The sequence below is a fragment of the Pseudorca crassidens genome, chromosome 7 (assembly GCF_039906515.1).
Source record: "Pseudorca crassidens isolate mPseCra1 chromosome 7, mPseCra1.hap1, whole genome shotgun sequence".
Classification (NCBI taxonomy): Eukaryota; Metazoa; Chordata; class Mammalia; order Artiodactyla; family Delphinidae; genus Pseudorca; species Pseudorca crassidens.
The window spans coordinates 64,292,979-64,309,950 of NC_090302.1; the positions used below are offsets into that span (position 1 = coordinate 64,292,979).

A 16,972-nucleotide genomic window follows, 5' to 3' on the forward strand; every position below is an offset into this window, starting at 1 on the left:
AATCATTACCTCGTATACCTGAAACTAATGTTATATGTCCTTATACGTCAAAAAAACTTTTTTTAACAGGTTTCACCTTGCATAGAAAAAACAGTGCAGTATTATGCCCGCTAACTGCAACTCCACCGTTTCAGATTTGAACACCTTACAACACTCACCTCTGGTAGCTTGAAGGAAGAGCTTGATCTCTCTCTCTCTCTCTCTCTTTCTCTCTCTCTCTCTCTCTCTCTCTCTCTCTCGCTCCCTCTCTCTCTCTCTCTCTCTCTCTCTCTCTCTCTCTCTCGCTCTCTCTCTCCCCCACCCCCAACATTATCACACACTCTCATTCATACACACTATTAAATAGCAAATCTCAGATATGACCTACCTGTGGAGTGAGTTTCCCAACCCTCTGGGTTATTGGTTCATTCATCACAACCTCCACTTTGCAGGCATCTTTCTCTTTGGGGATGGCGAACTTCAGGTCATCCTGAGACAGGAAGGCGGAGCTGCCCTTCATCACCCTGACCCCTCGGTTAACACGGATGAGGGTGAGGCTGGCCCAGCCTGGGAGCAGCCTGAGCAACAGCAGCAGGGCACCGAGCCCACCCCAGCGTAGAGCGCTCATGCCGACAGGGGCCAACTCGTTTCCATCCACCAGTGAAATCCCTTCAACAAAGGAGGGCTTCTGTGCCTTCTCCAGGGGTGTCAGCTCATAGTCCAAGGGGCAGGGCAAGGGGTCCCGACAATGTGCCCCAAGATCTTAACACGTCCCTTTCATTTCAAACTCAGACAAGGAGGTCTTTCAGGCAGTCCCAGAGCTTTTAATAAAACTCGCTGATCACTCCTGACAACGCCCGGCAAGATTAATGTGCCTCCCAAGTGCTTTTTTAATCCTGCAAATGGGACGAGGAGTTGGAGGAAAGTGAGAGAGAAACAAAAAGGTTTATGTGGCTTATTCAAAAGACCCCCACCGACAAAGGAATCTTTCAACCAGCCTGTAATTTCAGCTAAATTAAAAACAAATAAACTAACTTGACCTCCAGGGGCATCTGAAAGGCAATGCAGCCATTTCATTCCCGGGCGGTAACTCCTGCTTCCGGACTCAACGGGCCCCAACAGGGACGTCAGTTGTGTGGTCCGACAGGAGGCAGCCCGCCTCACGGCCATGGGCAGCGTTTGCTCCTCTGCGTTCAGAGAAAGTTGTTGAACTCTTTGCTTTTGTCTTCTCACTTGATAAGTGAGGACTGTAACCTCATTTGTGCAAGAGAGCTGATAGAATTACTTGCCCACTGTTTGAAAACATGATTAATTCTAAATCAGTACAACCCACTCAAAAAAAAAAAAGGCTTAATAATTTGTCACACGGGCACAATTTTGACTTTGCTGGACAATGAAGACGCCTAAGAAACGCTTGAGTGGAAACTGGAGAAAAGACATTTTTTCTAAGTGATCATTTGGGGTTTTGTTTAGGTGTAACAAGGGCTAGGAATCCAGTAACGTAGTTTCAACATATACAGCTAATGACACGGCAGATGTACGTGCATTTATACATCATCTGCAATGCTAACTACATAGAAAGTATAGAATTCGCACAAGTGGAGTCTTTTTTTCTATTTTAACCACTTAGAATTTCATAAGTATTTCTCTGTGTCCCATAAGAACAGAAATGATTTTATCCAAAGTGCAAGGTATTGAAATATATCTTTAATTCCAAGATAAGATTAGGTGAACCAATCATATCCACGATTAGTTATCCATGACAGACCATAATGGTGGTTTATTATGCCCATTGGAAGGTCTTGCATTTTCATGATTTTAATGATTTCTGCACACGGATACTGAAATGTTTGTCAGAAGGTGTAGACAAAAATGCCACTATTGCCCACCTCTAATACATTAAGGGAAGGCTCATTCTCTTGTCCCTGTTTGAAACCTTTCACTTTTGAGACAGTGCGTGACATGTCACCTAACACCTGGGGGCGGGCGGGTGCACACTTCACAGAGCAGCCTGTTTTTTATGGTGTCGGTCCCCACATAAAACAGTCCCATCCTCCCACTGACCATGTTGCCCACGCTCAGGCTGAATTAGGTTGGCTTGTTTGGGCAAGAATGCAAACCTGCTTGTTGAACTTTCACAACTTGTTTCCATTCACCTTTGGCATCTAAGACCATTCAAAAAAGCAGCGCTTTCACAAAGAAGAGAAGCAACAGGGTGGGTAGGCATCACCCAAAACTGAGAGATAAGAGAAAAAACTTGGCTTTCTGAGATTTCAATGAATTAAATTAACCCATAAAGGCTGCAAGGACTCTATACTCTCAGGCATTCTTCTCATCTCCCTTCTTCTCCTTTGCTGCTTCTTCCTAGAATCCCTGACTTTTTTCATGTTGGGGAGCCTAGGGTCCAGTCCTGGGACCTGTTTTTTGTCTACCCTCACTCCCTAGCGACCTCGTTCTTCCTTTTTTTTCATGGATTTATCTTTATGCTTCTCTCCCTCTTGTTACCCAGACTGAGGAGGCTGCCCTGCACATAAAAAAGAGAGCCACACCTCAGGCTAGCAGAGCTGTGAGCCAGAAGGAGCCTGGGTGTTTGGGACATTTGCAAAGTGAAGTCACCACACCAGCCCACTCTGCCAGAATTTTACATGGCAGAGAATGTAAACTTCTTTCCTGTTTAACCTACTGTTAAACAGGAAAGATGGCATTTTTTTCTACACCTTCTGACAAATATTTCAGTAGCCATGTGCAGAAATCATTAAAATCATGAAAATGCAAGACCTTCCAATGGGCATAATAAACCAGTGTAACTTTACACTGTTAATAACTACCTTATTCTTCAATTTTTTTGTTAATTTTGTTTAGTCACAAATCAGGTAAATATTTTAACTTCTTACCTACAGCATATGGGGAAATAGCTCATTCTCTAATTATAGCATAGTAAGTCCTTAATGAGCAGATAAGGTCAAAGACCAAGATTCTAATGTTCATCTACCAGGAAGAAACAAGAGAGAAAGAAAAGGAAATCTATTTCTGTGGCTTCCCGTGCCACAGTGATGTGGGAAGAGAAGACCTGAATCTGAAGACCTGGATTCTAACCCTGGTTCTTCTGAACATCTGTTTTCTCTTTCAAAAATGGGGCCATCTGTCTTGCCTGTTCCAGTTCCCCTGTGAGGCCAAACGAAATAGTCCATGTGGAAATATTTCCTTAACTACAAAGCCCCATATAAATGTAATGTTATTATTACAAAATATGTCAAAGGAATAAGAGGGTAAAGCTTGTCTCAAGAAAAACAGAATGGCAGGACCTGGTCCTGGATGAAGGGGGCAGAATTAGGTTCAGTAAAAGTCAAAGTGTGTTTTAAGGACATTCAAAATGTCTCTTTTTCTTCCTCACAGTCTTAAAACAGGAGGTCGAAGTAAGAAACTGAATGCTAATATTTCAGTATTACCTCAACACTGCTGGGAGGTAAACAGTGCAAGAGTAACAATTTCTAAGTTCAAAATCAAACAAAACTCAGCCTTCAATCAACTGGGCTACCAAATTAGGTGCCATAAAGATCAAAAAGAATATGCTTTATTTGTGTTTTATTTACATTCTAATTTTGCGCTTGCATTTTTCTGTTGGTGTTAGGAAATGCCAAGTACGTAGACATTCCATGGAAAATATTGCTCTGATTTTTCACAGGAAGAAGGTGGCAGTGGAGGGGAAAGAGAAAAGGATTTGGATGAACAGAGAGGGAAAAGGCAAAACAAAAGAACAAAAACCACACAGAACAATAGCAATGGAAATCAGGATTCTAAGTCAAACAAGATTTCAGATGATGATGGATTTTTTATCTCTACCAAAGAAGATGACAGAATTGTCTTGTTTCTGGTACAAAATTACAATGTCCAGAGGCAGCCAACATTTACTTGACAACACCCTAGTGGGAAACCTAACACATCTTGAGAGCTCTGTTTGCTTAATCCCAACATAGGGCCAAGTCAGATCCTCAGAATCCAGCTGTCTGTAGCTTGCTCTCATCACTGATGTGGGCAGCCACAGCGTCAGCAGAATCAGTGGGAGCTTTGGAAGGGAAGTAGAAAGGTGGCCAGATTCTACAAGGGAGCTTGTAAGCCAACTGACTTTTAGCCACATGGGACTTAATTTGATGCTGCAATAGAAACAAATCCTGTCTGCTTGCTTGTGTGATTCAGCTGCTTCTCAGCATTTCACAATCCTCACGTCATCCTGCAAATCAGTTATGCTCTCACAGGCCATTTCCCACCCTTGCCTTTTTTCTTCATGTGGAAATCATGTATTCGAAGGATATCTCTACAAGCCAACAAAAAAGTGAAAAGATGTTTTGGAAAGTGGAAAACCATCCTGCTCTGAGTTCTTCCTTATAAAAATTCAAAAAGTGTTCTTAGTAAATTTCTTTCTTTCTTAGTAAATTCCTGAACAGAAGAAAATGATTCAGTAACATTTCATCTGGTAGAGCTGAGCTGGTTTTCATTTCATAATTACACGTTCAGTTTAACCACAGGAGGATGTATTCTCCATGCTGATATAAACATGGTACTCCTGTCATTTATCTTAGGTAATCTGTGCACAACAGGAAAAGCAGGATCCCAGCTGTCCTCCCAGGCTCTCTCTGCAATGGAACTTCTTGATGGTCAATGTTAATGACGTGCCCTGAAGAGAATCATATTTACTATTGTTCCTCTGTGGAATTTTACAATGGAAGCTACATGACACAAGAGAAGCACCTTCCCCATCCTGCACCCAGCACAGATATCAAGATATCAATAATCAGACTTCCCTGGTGGCGCAGTGGTTAAGAATCCACCCGCTAATGCAGGAGACACGGGTTCAAGTCCTGGTCCGGGAAGACACCACATGCCACGGAGCAACTAAGCGTGTGCACCACAACTACTGAAGCCCACGTGCCTACAGCCCACGAGCCACAACTCCTGAAGCCCGCGCACCTAGAGCCCGTGCTCCGCAACAAGAGAAGCCACCGCCATGAGAAGCCCACGCACCACAGCAAGAGTAGTCCCCGCTCGCCACAACTAGAGAACGCCCGCGCGCAGCAATAAAGACCCAACGCAGCCAAAAATTAATTAATTAATTAAAAAAACCCAAAAGATATCAATAATCTATCATAACCTTTTGCTGGCTTGCTCTGCTATTTGCAGAACTCTTACTGGTCTGATACTCTTCTCAGCACTCCAGGTAGTTATTACCAATCAACCAAAGATGATGTAAACAATGGAACATTTTATCTTCCCTGTGCTTGAAGCTATTACCTCATGACTCACAGCTTCAGATCCTACAAGTACCCTATAGTCTTTAAGAAAGAAAATAAACTAACAGAGAAGTGGCATTTTGAGTAAAAAAAGAAGTAGCCAACTCAGGATCAACCCATTCCCACCCACTCAAACATAGAGAGATTCTGATATCCTTGACTAGACTGGTAAGAAAGCCCGTGAAGATTTTCTGACTTGTATTCTATATTAAAATCTTTAAAATACCAGTCAGAAGAAACATAGAAGCCATCGTGGAATTACTTACAATGAATTTTTTCAATCATCATGATTTTCACTCAAATTGATTTCCAAAATAATTCATATGAATCAAATGTAAAAGTTTCAGGCATAAACTCATAGCTGCATATAATTATCCACAGAATAACTGAAATGATTCCGAATCATATGTGACATAAATTGATTCACCCAAGAGCAATGAACTGGAAATGAGGAGAACGGTCCCCCAAGGGAACAACTAACTGTCTAAACTCAGAGAAAGTGGCTCTCTTCTTTGTGTAGTAGTTGAGGAAATTAAGACTTAGATTTTACCAAGGACTTCAGATCCACTGCCTCCTCTGACTTTCCTTCCCTGAGAGAGACAGAGAAGTCTAACTGCACCTTGTCATAAGCAACAAGGAGTCAGTCTAAGGCTGGCCCAAGGTCACAGCCGGAGGCAGCACAGCCTGGGAGAAGCAGGCCTCTGGCACCCTAGGGAAGGGCTCTGTCCTCCTCTATGCTGACAGTCTCACTGCAAAAGCAGCCCTGGGAACACACAAATACAAAACAGGTTCCTCTCTTTCAAGAAGCTCATCACCTCTTATGGAGGTTTAAGTGTTCAATGCCCCCCACAGGGGTGGAGAATCCGTGGTGATCTTACCCAACACAGGATTTCCGGAGAGAATAGAATCGTGGAGAAGAAAAAAATAGCTTGTGACTTCTAAGATTGATTTTCCTCAACAATTTATAGCACAGTTGTCCCTCAGTATCCACAGGGGTTGGTTCCAGTAACCCCCCCAACCCTCCACAGATACCAAACGCCACGATGATGCTCAAGTCCTTTATATAAAGTGGCGAAGTGTTTACGTATAACCTATGAACATCTGCCCACACACTTTAAATCACCTCTAGATTACTTATAATACCTAATACAATGTAAATGCTATGTAAATAGTTGTAAATACAAGGTAAATGCTGTGTAAATAGTTGCCAGGCAAATTCAAGTTTTGCTTTTTGGAACTTTCTGGAGTTTTTCTTTCAAATATTTTCAATCGTAGTTGGCTGAATCCACGGATGTAGAATGCACAGATATGGAAGGCTGACTGTATCTTCCTTTTCTCATTTTATGTCTACTAGTACTTTTTACTTGCTGTATACAGGTACTGGGCTACATTCTTTATATATTTGTTTTCATTTATTTCTCACAACAAACCTATAAAGCAGTTTCTATTATTATTCTGATTTTATAGATAAACAGTGACTTAAGGAAGTGACATCATAATCATAATAAAAACGAACATTTATTAAGTGCTTACTATGGATGAGGTGTTGTTCAAAGGACTTTACATACATTATCTTGTTTAATTCCTATAATGGTTTCAGGAAGTAGACAGTGATTTTACAGATTTGGAAAATGAGGTACAAAGAGGTTTAAGTTACCTGCCTAAAGTCATCAGCTTGACTCCAGCATCTTATAACCCATATTTGCCGACCCCAGGACCTGTGCACTTAACTGCTATATTATACCACTTTGCATTACAACAAAATCATATACTCTTTGCAATTCCTTCACTATCCCTGGAGTCTTTTTCCTACAGTATGCAAACCCTTAACAACTTCCTTTATGGTCCCAGACAGCAACTGATGGCTGTTGCAGGAGTTAAAGTTTCACTGGAGGCGGTCTTCCCTAGTGGCTCAGTGGTTAAGAATCCACCTGCCAATGCAGGGGACATGGATTCGATCCCTGGTCTGGGAAGATCCCACGTGCTGCGGAGCAACAAAGCCCGTGAGCCACAAATACTGAGCCTACTCTCTAGAGTCCATGAGCCACAACTACTGAGCCCGCATGCCACAACTACTGAAGCCCACGCACCTAGAGCCCATGCTCCGCAACAAGAGAAGCCACCACAATGAGAAGCCCGCGCAGCGCAGCAAGAGTAGTCCCCACTCACCGCAACAACAGAAAGCCTGCACACAGCAACAAAGACCCAATGCAGCCAAAAATAAATAAATAAAATAAATTACAAAAATAAATATTTCAGTGGAGGCAATGTTCTCTCAAGGAAGTAGCTGTTACTTTAAGAACATATAATTAATGCAGATACCTTGCCTACCAGCATCTGAGTGTTCCAACTCCTTACACTACAAGCACAGTTTAAAGGCCTCAAAGCAAACAGGCCACTTCAAAATTCCAGTCTATTAAATTAATAAAATACATGTTGATTTTGTTTATAACATTCTGCTTCCTTCACTCTGAAACTTTTTCTAAACTGTAATCTAAATCACAGATGTGTGGTTTACGAGAAAACTCAGAAATCAACTAGTCCGTATCCTTCATTTTATCTATTTACCTGTTTTTTCTGAAAATAACTTCCTTTTATGTGTGTAAAAGAAATACATGCTCCTTAACTAAAGGATAAAAATATAAACACATAAAGAAAAGGAAAACATTACACTTTCCCAACACCCAAAGAAAATGCCCTTCGGTTTTCATAAGTAAGTATATGTATCTACAGTTTTTAAACTTAATTAGAACCACACTACAAAAAGAGTAGTGTACCATTCTTTTCCAGTTACATAACATTCTATTCTAACCATTTTCCATATTATTAAACGTTCCTTGTGATCTTACTTTTCATCTGTGCACTACATCCTCTACATGGATTTCTAGAGTCATTCCATTGTTGTGTTGAACTAGTTACTATGTCAATAGATTGTGATGAAAAAATCCTTCATTAAATCAGCTTATTTTTCTAGTTATTTCCTTCTGATAGTTTTTTGGAAGTGGAATCATAAGATCAAAGGGTATAAAACTTATTTTGAGGCTCTCGATGCATGCTACTTGGAAAGATGGTACTAATTTACACCCTAATTTTCACTCTGTGGAGAGAAAGTGTCCCTCAGGCTGTACCATCCAGGGCAAGATTGCAAAGATGAATCTTTGACCACCACACAAACTCATTAGGTCTCCTTTCCTAGATTTTTCAACACTTCAATGTCTATCTGGCTGATAAAGGCCACATTTTTCAAACTGTGTTTTTTAAAATGCACATGTTGGAGACGTTAAAAAGTTTTCCGCATAAGTCTTCTATACCCAAATATATGTGAAGCACAGAATGCCAAAATCTTCTTTTAAAGATTTACAATGTAATATGAGCTTACTAAAGGCTGTAAGAATTCCTGCAGAAAGAAAACGTTTAAGCCCAAAGTTTGCAAACTTATAGAAAACCATTTTTTTAAATTAAAAAACCCAGAAAGTGCAAAGGTAGTCCTGCTTGAGGAAGTTTCTCTGTCACCTCATCCTGAAGACAAACTCTAAATCCAGAGTGCACTATAAACTGATTTTTTTTTAACATCTATAAAGCAGAAACTAAACTGATTTTTAAATGTGGGTTTATGTGGCTACAGGTTTCATTCTATTTTCTTTTGCTGCAGTAATGTCTAGAGAATTTGGAAGATCAGCTAATTAATGCCAGGAGGAGGCCTTGATGTGCTGGTATGGTGTTATAGGCTGAATTTTGTTCCCCCAAAATCCATATATTGAATTCCTAACCCCCAGTACCTCAGAATGTTACTATATTTAGAGATAGAGTCCGTAAGGAGGAAAATTAAAATGAGGTCATTAGGGTGGGCACATCTAAGCACATTGTTATTGCGACTATTAACTACTAATCCTCATCAAACATTTTCTTTTCCCCTTTCCCATTATATACCTCGTCTTGACCAACTATCCTATCTCCTTAAAATGCTATCTCTACCCACTCCTTCACCAGCCTTGTATTTCCTAAAAGGACCCTTGATTTTGATTGCCCCCAGTCCACTGAAATAGCTGTGTCAAAGGCTGCCAGTGACCTCCTAACTGTTACAGCAAATTGAACTTTTCTCCAACAATCCTCTCTGATCTCTATAGTGCCCAACAATGCGCTACACCCACACTTTCTGCACAATTTCTTCTCCCCTAGTTTATGGACTCAGTATACTCCCCACTTCTCCTTCTACCTCACCAATGCTTCTTTCTCTTTTATCTTCTCTTCCTTTTCTTTCCACCCTCTGTTTTCTCCTCTCTTGGTCACATTGTATCATTGAAAATACGACATTTTAAAAAAATCTGACTTCAACTGGCTTCTCACTACATATCCACTCCTATGGTCTTTGGCCATCACCTCTAGGCTCATGTAGCCCCAAATCACAGCCTCCCTCTCCCGTAACCTCAGTTACACATTCACAGTGACCTGCTTGACACTTCCCACCTGTAAGCCCCTGCTCATGTCTGCCCCCTGCATGTCTTTGCTTCCATCCTTATTAAAATCTTCCTCACCTATCAATGCCTTGTGAAATGCCTCCTCCAAGATGCCCTAAGACCTGATCATTCCATTTGGTTTCTGCGATTGCAGAAAAGTCACATTTTACTGAAACCCATCATGGGGCATTTATCATATCCTACATGATGGTGTGACTATGTGTTTTGAAAGCAGGAGGACAGAACTGTCTGTTGCATGTGATACACATTCAACACATGTATCAATAAATGAAATCAGCAATGATAGTTGAACTGTGCTCTTAGCATTCTTGTCAAAACAAGACTATCAACACACATTAACATCTTTGAGCTCTTCTCATTTATACCTGGACATTTCTGTGAGTAACATCTTGAGTGGTGCCCATAGCTCCATTTTTGGCTCCTTCTGGTTAAACAATTTTCCAAATTCCTAAACAAAGATATAGAAACAAGCTTATCTGATTCACAGACAGCAAAAACCCAGGAAGGTTAACTGTTACCACTGAGGGCATAATCAAGATCGACGTCCTGGATAATGGAGGCTGGAATGATGGGCTGAAGCCAGCAAGTTCACTTTCAACAAGCACAAACATATAAATTTACATCCCAAAAAATCAATTGCAAATATATGGGAAAGAGAAGATTTACTTGGGCAGTAATTTATGAAAAAAAAGAAAATTGTCTTCAAACACCTGCAGGAGGAGTGACTTTATTCTGTGGTTCCCGTGTGCAGAAACAGGGAGGATGGGTGAATCTCAGCTTCCCCTCAGAAAGAACTTTCCTTCAAAGCTGTCCAGTAATGGTGAGGGCTGAGGTACAGACACAGGAAGGGATCTTTGTCTCAGGGAGGGAGTGTGGGTTAGGTGCTTTCTGGGGTCCCTTTTAACTGTGAGACTGGATTTCCCTGTATGGTTGCCCCCTGCCACCTCTCCAGCCTCTTCTCACATGACTCTCCTCCTTGCCACGGACAAGCTAGTCACTCAGGTCTTCGTTCCTTCCTTAAACTCGCGGCACTGCCCATTCTAGGCCTTTACATGTTCCATCCATGTTGTCCCATCTGCTATGAATGCCCTTTTCCCCTCTCCCACCTACCACTCCATTTGGCTAAATTCTACCCATCCTTCAGGTCTCAACCTCCCAGACCAGTTTTAACTGCTTGCATAGAATCCTGCAATACCCCTTACCACATGTTGCACACCTACAGGCATTTAAATGTTTATTTGCAGTCATTTATACATGTCTGCCTTTGACCTTAGTCTGTAAGCTTCTTGAAGATAACAACCATAATTGTTCTGCTCACTCAAACATCTCCAGTCCTGGTCACAGGGCTTGGCACAGAGAAGATCAATACGTTATCAGTTGAGAGACTGACTTACCCCAATGCAAACTTTGGACATAAAAGAAAAACTGGTAGAAGAGTGAGAGACAGAGAGAGACAGAGACAGAGAGGGAGAGCAAGAGCTCACACCACATGCTTGAATGGCTGTGTCTTTCCACTTGGTGGTAGCTCGTAGGCTGACCATGGGGCAATTGCAGAGTTTCAAAATCTCAAACAAATACTTTCCCCTGAGGTTAGGCCACTTGCTACCATGGAGAAAAATCCCAAGAGAAACAAAATGATTCTTCTCCTCAGATATTTATGTGCAATGGCTATACAAGTCTCCAGTTCTGAAGGGTCAGGAAGAAAAGGACAGAATGATATTCACATTGCCTTTGTTTTCTCCTTAACAAATCCCTTTGGTAGTGTGTGAGCTCATGGATTTGTTTCATGCTTCCACTTAATCTGGAAGAAGGAATCAAGGGAGTACAAGGCTGCTGCCCAGAGTTAGAGGCAGAGGAAGTGGTGGATGGAGATCTATCCTGCCCAGTCCATGAGGTCTGGAAGAAAGTTCTATTTCCCATTTCCCTTTTCTTTTCACCTATAAATTGCCTGGCTCCCCACATGTTTGATTCTTTCCAGCCTTCACACCTGTTAGTCCTCTCCTAAAGAAGAAATATTTATTGAGAACTTATCATATGTCATGCACCATGCTGGGTGCTTTCCAAATGTCTTTTAGCCCTTCCAAACACCTGGTGAGGTAAGTATATATGTATTTGTTTTACTCCCAAGGAAACTGGTAAGTAATTTGGCCAACATCACAGAACCAAAGAACATCACAGCCTAGGGTTGGAACCCAGCTGAAATTTATTCAAAGGCCATTCTTTTTTTCTACTACACCACACTCTGATTCAATATTTGATAGGGCTCTCCTATCAACGCTACCTTCTGGTTTCAAAAAAATCACTAATGCCTATTTGACAAACTATTTCATCCTACCATGTTATAACAAAAGAGAAGATTTATATAAAACAGAACTAAAGCACTGCTCTTCTGTTGTTGCTGTGTTGTTTTTATGAGAAGAATCACTTTCACAGAAAAAAAAGGAAATCTATGCAATGAACAGGATTTGATAGGAAACAACAACTTTTAAACATTTGGATGAATCCTCATCTGGGAATTCTGATCCTTTCTGAAATTATCCTAACTACTTAATGATTTTGGCTTATATCAATAATTTATAAGAAATATATCAATAACTTATTACGAATTTTTGTGCTAACAAGAAATGTAGACTTTGGAATGAAAATGCCATGGCATTGAGCGTGACCTCATGAGGCAAAGCCCTGGTTTATTTATTGTAAGAGAAGGATTCAGGAAGCATCTCTAAGGACTGAGCAGCTGGTAACACTTGATAGGATGCAGAGATGGGATCCCAGGGAAGTGGACTGCACCAGTGGAAGGACTTGGAGCTTAGTGAGTCCTGGAGTGTTACCTGCCCCCGTCTCTAAGGAAGCCAGATAGGAAGGTTTCAAGGATAAAATTGAGAGTGAAGAGTGACAAACAATCTTGGCAGTTTTTGATGATGCCCCAAAGGAGTATTTTGACGCCGTATCAGCAAATCCAGAACTAGGGAGGGATTAAAGGGAAACCAAAGTCTATTTTGCCATCTCCATTAAGCTTACCAATGAGAAGCCAAGAACGTTTTGTCAAAAATATCCTAACTTTGCAAGATCCCTGTACTCTGTCCTCCAGTGAGCACTTTCCCATCCAAACACAGTATCTTCAGACAGCGGGAGGCTATGTTTGTCAGAAAAATACATAGATCACAGCTATATTTTGATATTCTTATCTTGATGGCCAAGTTTTAGAACCCTTTGAAATGTTGCCCCAGTCACTGCAGTAAGAGAAACTCGAGTACAGACAAAAGGCGAGATTTCATTAGGGAGTTGTTTTTTTTTTTTCCTCCAGCCCCTCAAAGGTCTCTGTTTGAGCCTCTCACCTAGTCGTACAAAAGCTATTAAATCACTTGAATGAAAGGGTCAGGGAGCAAGCTGTGCAAGTATGGAAGCCAGCAAGCCCTGTTCAGACCACCCAGCTCTCCAAAGGGGGAGCAACACCAGATTCAGACAAGATAAGAGGCTGCCATCCCATGTAACCTGGTCCAGGGAAAAAGCCTTTCTAGAGAGTTACAGGATCCCATTGTGTGGAATGACTGTGTGCTCTGAAAGGTGGCATTTGTCTAACTCACTAGATCAGTGGTCTTGGTTCTTTGTGAGAGAAAAAAAAAATTAAAGGGTATTTTTTTCAATTTTTAAGAAAAGCTGTAAGCCAAATCTTTGGGCCTGCTGTCAAAGCAAACAGTGAAACTGAGCTATATCCATCAATGTCAGAATGTCAGAGCTAGAAAGATATCAAAACTCACTGAATTCAACCCTTTTGTTATATTAACAGAGGAAGAGAAGGTTAGCAAGAATAGGTGATTCCAAAAGACTACGTATTACATGACTGCGTTTATATGAAAAGTCAAGGATAGGTAAAAAAAATAGATTAATTAGGGGTTGCCTAGGGGAGGGGGTGGGGAGGAATGGGGAGTGACTGTTAATATAGGGTTTCTTCCCGGAGTGACAAAAATGTTCAAAACAAATTGTGGTGATGGTTGCACAACTTTGTGAATATACAAAAACCACTGAATTGTACATTTTATAATGAATTTCATGGTGACTTTCATGGCATAGAAATTATATCTCAATAAAGATGTTGTAAAATGTGAAAAAATAAATAAAAAGAATAGGTGATTCATCCAAGATTGGTTAGCAACACCTAAGATGTGAAACACCAAGAAGACAGAGTCTATCCATATTATACACACTGATCTTTCTAAGTCCTTGGCACTAACACAGTGCCTGCCATGTAGCAGACACCTACAAATATTTGGAATGAGGAGAGGGAAAAAAAGGAAGGGGCAATGGTGACCACATCCTATTTTCTTTTTACTATAAATATACAAGCCATTCAATGTCATTGGGTATGGGGATGGAAGCTGAGTTCTTACTGTCATATGCTGTCAAACAAGGACCTCAACATGATGGAGGTATCATTTCCTATTTCTCCCGATCCTTGTGGGTTGGTCCCATCAAAACAAATTTCTAGGAATTAAACTGCTCCTGAACGGTCCCCAGAAATAATCCAGCTCAGTTCAGCCCAACTCAGCCCCAGGAGCACAGTATCCCCTGCAAGTTGATAAAGAATTAAGAATACCCTCGGGTTTAAAGTTTCCAAGACAAACATAGCTTATCCATGCAGAGCAGGTCAGACCACATAGCCACATGGAATTGGGGTACCTTTCCCTGACTCCCTTTCTCACTCATGGGAATGGAGAGGCAGGATGGAAAGGGGGAGCAAAGGAAAAAAAAAAAAAAAAGAGTTTGGTGTGAGAGCTGGTTAAAAGTTCTGGTTTGCCGGCCAAGCATGCCAAACCATGCTTCATGTAACTTATGTTCAACATCAGCTCAAACTCAAGTTTATTATTTAGGTATGAGGTTTAACATTAACCAAGGACGTGACAAGAATTTAATTGCCAAGGACGGACGATGCAGAGCACTGCTCATGCAAGTGTGATCGCGCCTGCATCAGAATCACCTGGGTAAATTCTCAGCTCTACCCAAAATGTAAACTCTTCTCGGGGTGTGGCCTAAGCACCTGCCTTACACCAAGCACCCAAGTGGTTCTTAGGTACACTGGGTTATGAGGACCTCGGATGGAGAGAAAGAGGAAAAGTAGTTAACGTTTTCTTAGTGTTATGCTGAAGGCACTTGTATCACACGAAGGCAGGGGACTAAGAAGCAAATCTTCAAGCTTTAACTGGAGCAGCGTATGGTGGTATCAGTTTTGTGGAGCAGAAACCTGAAAAGCATTTGGATCTCTAGCTCTGGTCTGTGAAACAGTCCTGAAAAGGTTAATCTCTCCAGCAAGATTCCCAGGCCATAAACTCCAACCAGCCCTCGGAAATGCTCTTTTGAAGCTTTCTAATTCACGCCACACAAGAAGACTGCACACAATCGTTTAAAAAAAAAAAAAAACAGAAACAAAAATTAAATGCCTTGAAAATTATTTTGGGGATCCAGATGACAACTAAAGGAAACTATTTACTACAGCACCAAAGTCTCTGGACCAAATCCGAGGAATGAGAAGAAAGAGCTTAAAAATCGGTCAGAAACTTCAGAACAATATTATTTCGTTACCTCTCCAACACCGGCTCTCATCCCCATAAAAACAGAAACCATGCTTTAAGAAATACATATCCAAAGATAACTAAACTAAAGCAAGGGTATCTGAAAATCACCTCCTCCAAATTTCTATATCTTTATACCATGAGAATATTATCTAGTTTGTTAATTTTGGCATCTTTTCTTTTTACCATTTCATTTCGCTGAAAAGAAATATTCTGATTTGAGGGGGACAATTACAGAATGGAAAAATGTTTATTTCACTGGTGAGTGCTACTGGGGATGGATTCAGAAGAGAGTTATAAAGTTGCGTTACATAATAAAGAGCCTCCCACTTGGGGCATATGGCTTTTTAACACCGCAATTTGCCACCTTGGGAGTTTACATGAGAATTAAACTTTTGCAAGCAGACTCGAGTGAAGCTACCACACAGATAACCTCTGGGGCATTCTAGCAGAACATTCACAGTCAAGATGAGAGGAAATACATAAAGCAGATACTTACAGGTAGTGGTTTTCCTTGCCAAGCCAAAGAGCTAGAAACCATTGGCGCAGGCAGGCAGGATAAGAGTCACTGACCCGGTAATCTCTGGTTTAAAGGGCTTTGAGAGGAAGGGGGAGGAAAAACAGCCCAGGGAGGGAAAGAGAGCTGAAATTCCAGTCTTTCAGGTCAGCTGAGTTTTAGCTTTCTTTGTACTAAAAATCCATTAACCCACCCAACAAGAAAATAGAAAACTGAAGGTCACATACACACTCCACTGTCTTTGCTGGTCTTCTCCGGGGCTGCAGCTTCTGCGGCTTTGAAAACTTCCCGATTGTCAAGCTCAGGGCTCCCTGGGAGAAGGGCATGATCAAGGATGCCTGCAACTGCTTGCAGGGAGCCCGACCTCCCTGGCAGAGAGCCAAGCTCTCCAGTCCCTTCTGCTGGCTGGGTCCGCAGGGACAAAACTGAGCTTTCGTTAATAAGGTTGGTTGCGTCTCTTCCTAGTCTCTCCCCAGCTTCCTTTCTCACTATTAGTTCTGTACTAACTGCTCCGCCACTGGCTGAGCTGAAGCTGCCTCTCCCGCCCTCAGTGCACAGGCACACGCGCTCACAGACACACACATGGGCACACACCCACACCCCATACACACAATCACCCAAAAACACCACACACGGGCATCAACACACGTGCACGCACACACACCCACATACAAACGAGTTCACAGGCACACGTGTGCATACCCTCACACCCATGTGCGTGCAAACACACATACACGTAGGTGCACACACACATTGCTTATACCCACCCACACTCATGCTCACACAAGTTTTTTTCCAGAAACTTCAAACTCTTCCTGAACCTTTCTTGGAACAAATTCCCATCCTGAAAGATTTTTATTCAAATTCAGACAAGATGTCCAGCATTCAGAAGGGAGGAGAGAGGAGACCTGGCCCCTCTGAAATTTGGTCACAGCCTTTAAAGGAAAAGAGGAGATTCTAGGGGGCTGTTTTTAAGTACCACCTTAGTTCTTCAGTTTATAAGGCTTTTAATGTGTCTGGTTCTTTTTTAAAAATCCAGAAAAACTCTATTAATCTCATCTCATTTGCATATACTTTATGACCCCACTGATTCAGCTCTATCACAGGTCAAGATATGTCCTCTCAGCACAGATTCATTCA

General features: G+C 41.5%; 1 protein-coding gene across 1 annotated transcript in view; it reads right to left on the bottom strand.

The window, feature by feature from the left end:
• The window catches only part of FREM1 (FRAS1 related extracellular matrix 1), a 168,313-nt gene extending 152,032 nt beyond the window's left edge, over positions 1 to 16,281 (bottom strand). The window contains exons 1-2 of the mRNA XM_067744415.1: positions 16,060 to 16,281; positions 368 to 875 (exon numbers count right to left, since the gene is read on the bottom strand). Coding sequence (XP_067600516.1) covers positions 368 to 607 — 240 coding nt within the window. The 5' untranslated portion in view covers positions 608 to 875; positions 16,060 to 16,281. The remainder of the gene's footprint in view (positions 1 to 367; positions 876 to 16,059) is intronic.
• Positions 16,282 to 16,972: the final 691 nt, after the last annotated feature.